The sequence below is a fragment of the Terrapene carolina genome, unplaced genomic scaffold (assembly GCF_002925995.2).
Source record: "Terrapene carolina triunguis isolate 2854851 unplaced genomic scaffold, T_m_triunguis-2.0 Scaffold27775, whole genome shotgun sequence".
Classification (NCBI taxonomy): domain Eukaryota; kingdom Metazoa; phylum Chordata; order Testudines; family Emydidae; genus Terrapene; species Terrapene triunguis.
The window spans coordinates 1-1,100 of record NW_020692126.1 but is presented as its reverse complement, the minus strand read 5'-3'; the positions used below and the strand labels follow the sequence as shown (position 1 = coordinate 1,100).

The following is a 1,100-nucleotide window of genomic DNA, read 5'->3' as shown; positions in this document are numbered from 1 at the left end:
CCCCCCCCCCCGGCGATTGCCCCAGCCACACAGATGCCCGGCAGGAGTGGCAGCCATCTTGGCCCCCCTGCTCGGCCCCCTTTCCCCCCGCGCGTCTCTCACCGTGGGCTCACTCCTGGCCACGCCGGCGCTCGGAGCGCTGCAGCTTCAGGGCGATCTTGCGCTCGTGGCCGGCAGGGTTGGGCCGGTTTGTGTTCCCGGCGGCCTCCCGCTTGGAGCGGCCCTTCCGGCTGCACCCGCCCGGCACTGGGGGGACAGAAGGGGGTGAGGGGGGGAGAGAAGCCCCTGTGCCCCCTCCCCCACATCCCCTGGGGGGTGTACGCGGAGGGGCAGAGAGGAGGTTGTGAGGCCCCTGCCTCGGGCCCCCCCATTTCCAGTCCCACTGGAGAAAGGATCCGAATTACAGCAGGGAACCCCACAGCCCCGGGGGAACAGACCCAGAGTGGGGTCTGGGTGCAGGAGAACCCAGGCCTAGGTTGGCAGTGAGGGGCGGGAGTGGGGGGCACTGGCAGGGCAGGGAGGCGGCAGGGGGGCACTGGCAGGGCTGGGGGGCACCGGGGCAGGGCTGGGGGGCAGGAGGGGGGCTCTGGGGTGGGAGAGGGGGGCACCGGCAGGACTGGGGGGTGGGCACTGGCAGGGTTGGGAGACTACGTGGCGGGAGGCACAGGCGGGGCATGGGGGCTGTGGGGTGGGAGTGGGAGGCACGGGGTGGCTCTGGGGCGGGAGGGGGGGACACTGGCAGGGCCGGGAGGAGGGGCTGCGGGGAGGGAGTGACAGGCACTGTCATGGCAGGGGGCTGCCGGGTGGGAGTGGGGGGCACAGGCGGGGCAGGGGGGCTGCGGGGCAGGAGTGGGGGGCTCTGGGGTGGGAATGGGGAGCACCGGCAGGGCTGGGGGGCTGCAGGGCGGGAGTGGGGCATGGAGGGGATGTGGGGCAGGAGTGGGGGGCACCGGGAGGGCTCTGGGGCAGGCGGGGGGCACTCACTGCTGTAGCGCTCGGTCAGGCTGTAGTAGTCGTAGGGGTCGAAGTGCTGCCCCTCGAAGGGGGTGGGCACCAGCTTGTGGGGCTCGAGCAGGGCCCCGGCCATGGCTGTGCGGGGA

At 73.5% G+C, this 1,100-nt stretch overlaps 1 protein-coding gene across 1 annotated transcript; it reads right to left on the bottom strand.

Annotated features, from left to right (window-relative positions):
* Positions 1-44: 44 nt before the first annotated feature.
* On the bottom strand, positions 45-1,094 carry LOC113408973 (nuclear protein 1-like). The gene is made up of 2 exons (XM_026662476.2): positions 985-1,094; positions 45-246 (listed from the first exon to the last, which is right to left on the bottom strand). The coding sequence occupies exons 1-2, from the start codon at positions 1,085-1,087 to the stop codon at positions 110-112; spliced, it is 240 nt and encodes a 79-aa protein (XP_026518261.1). The 5' UTR covers positions 1,088-1,094; the 3' UTR covers positions 45-109.
* Positions 1,095-1,100: the final 6 nt, after the last annotated feature.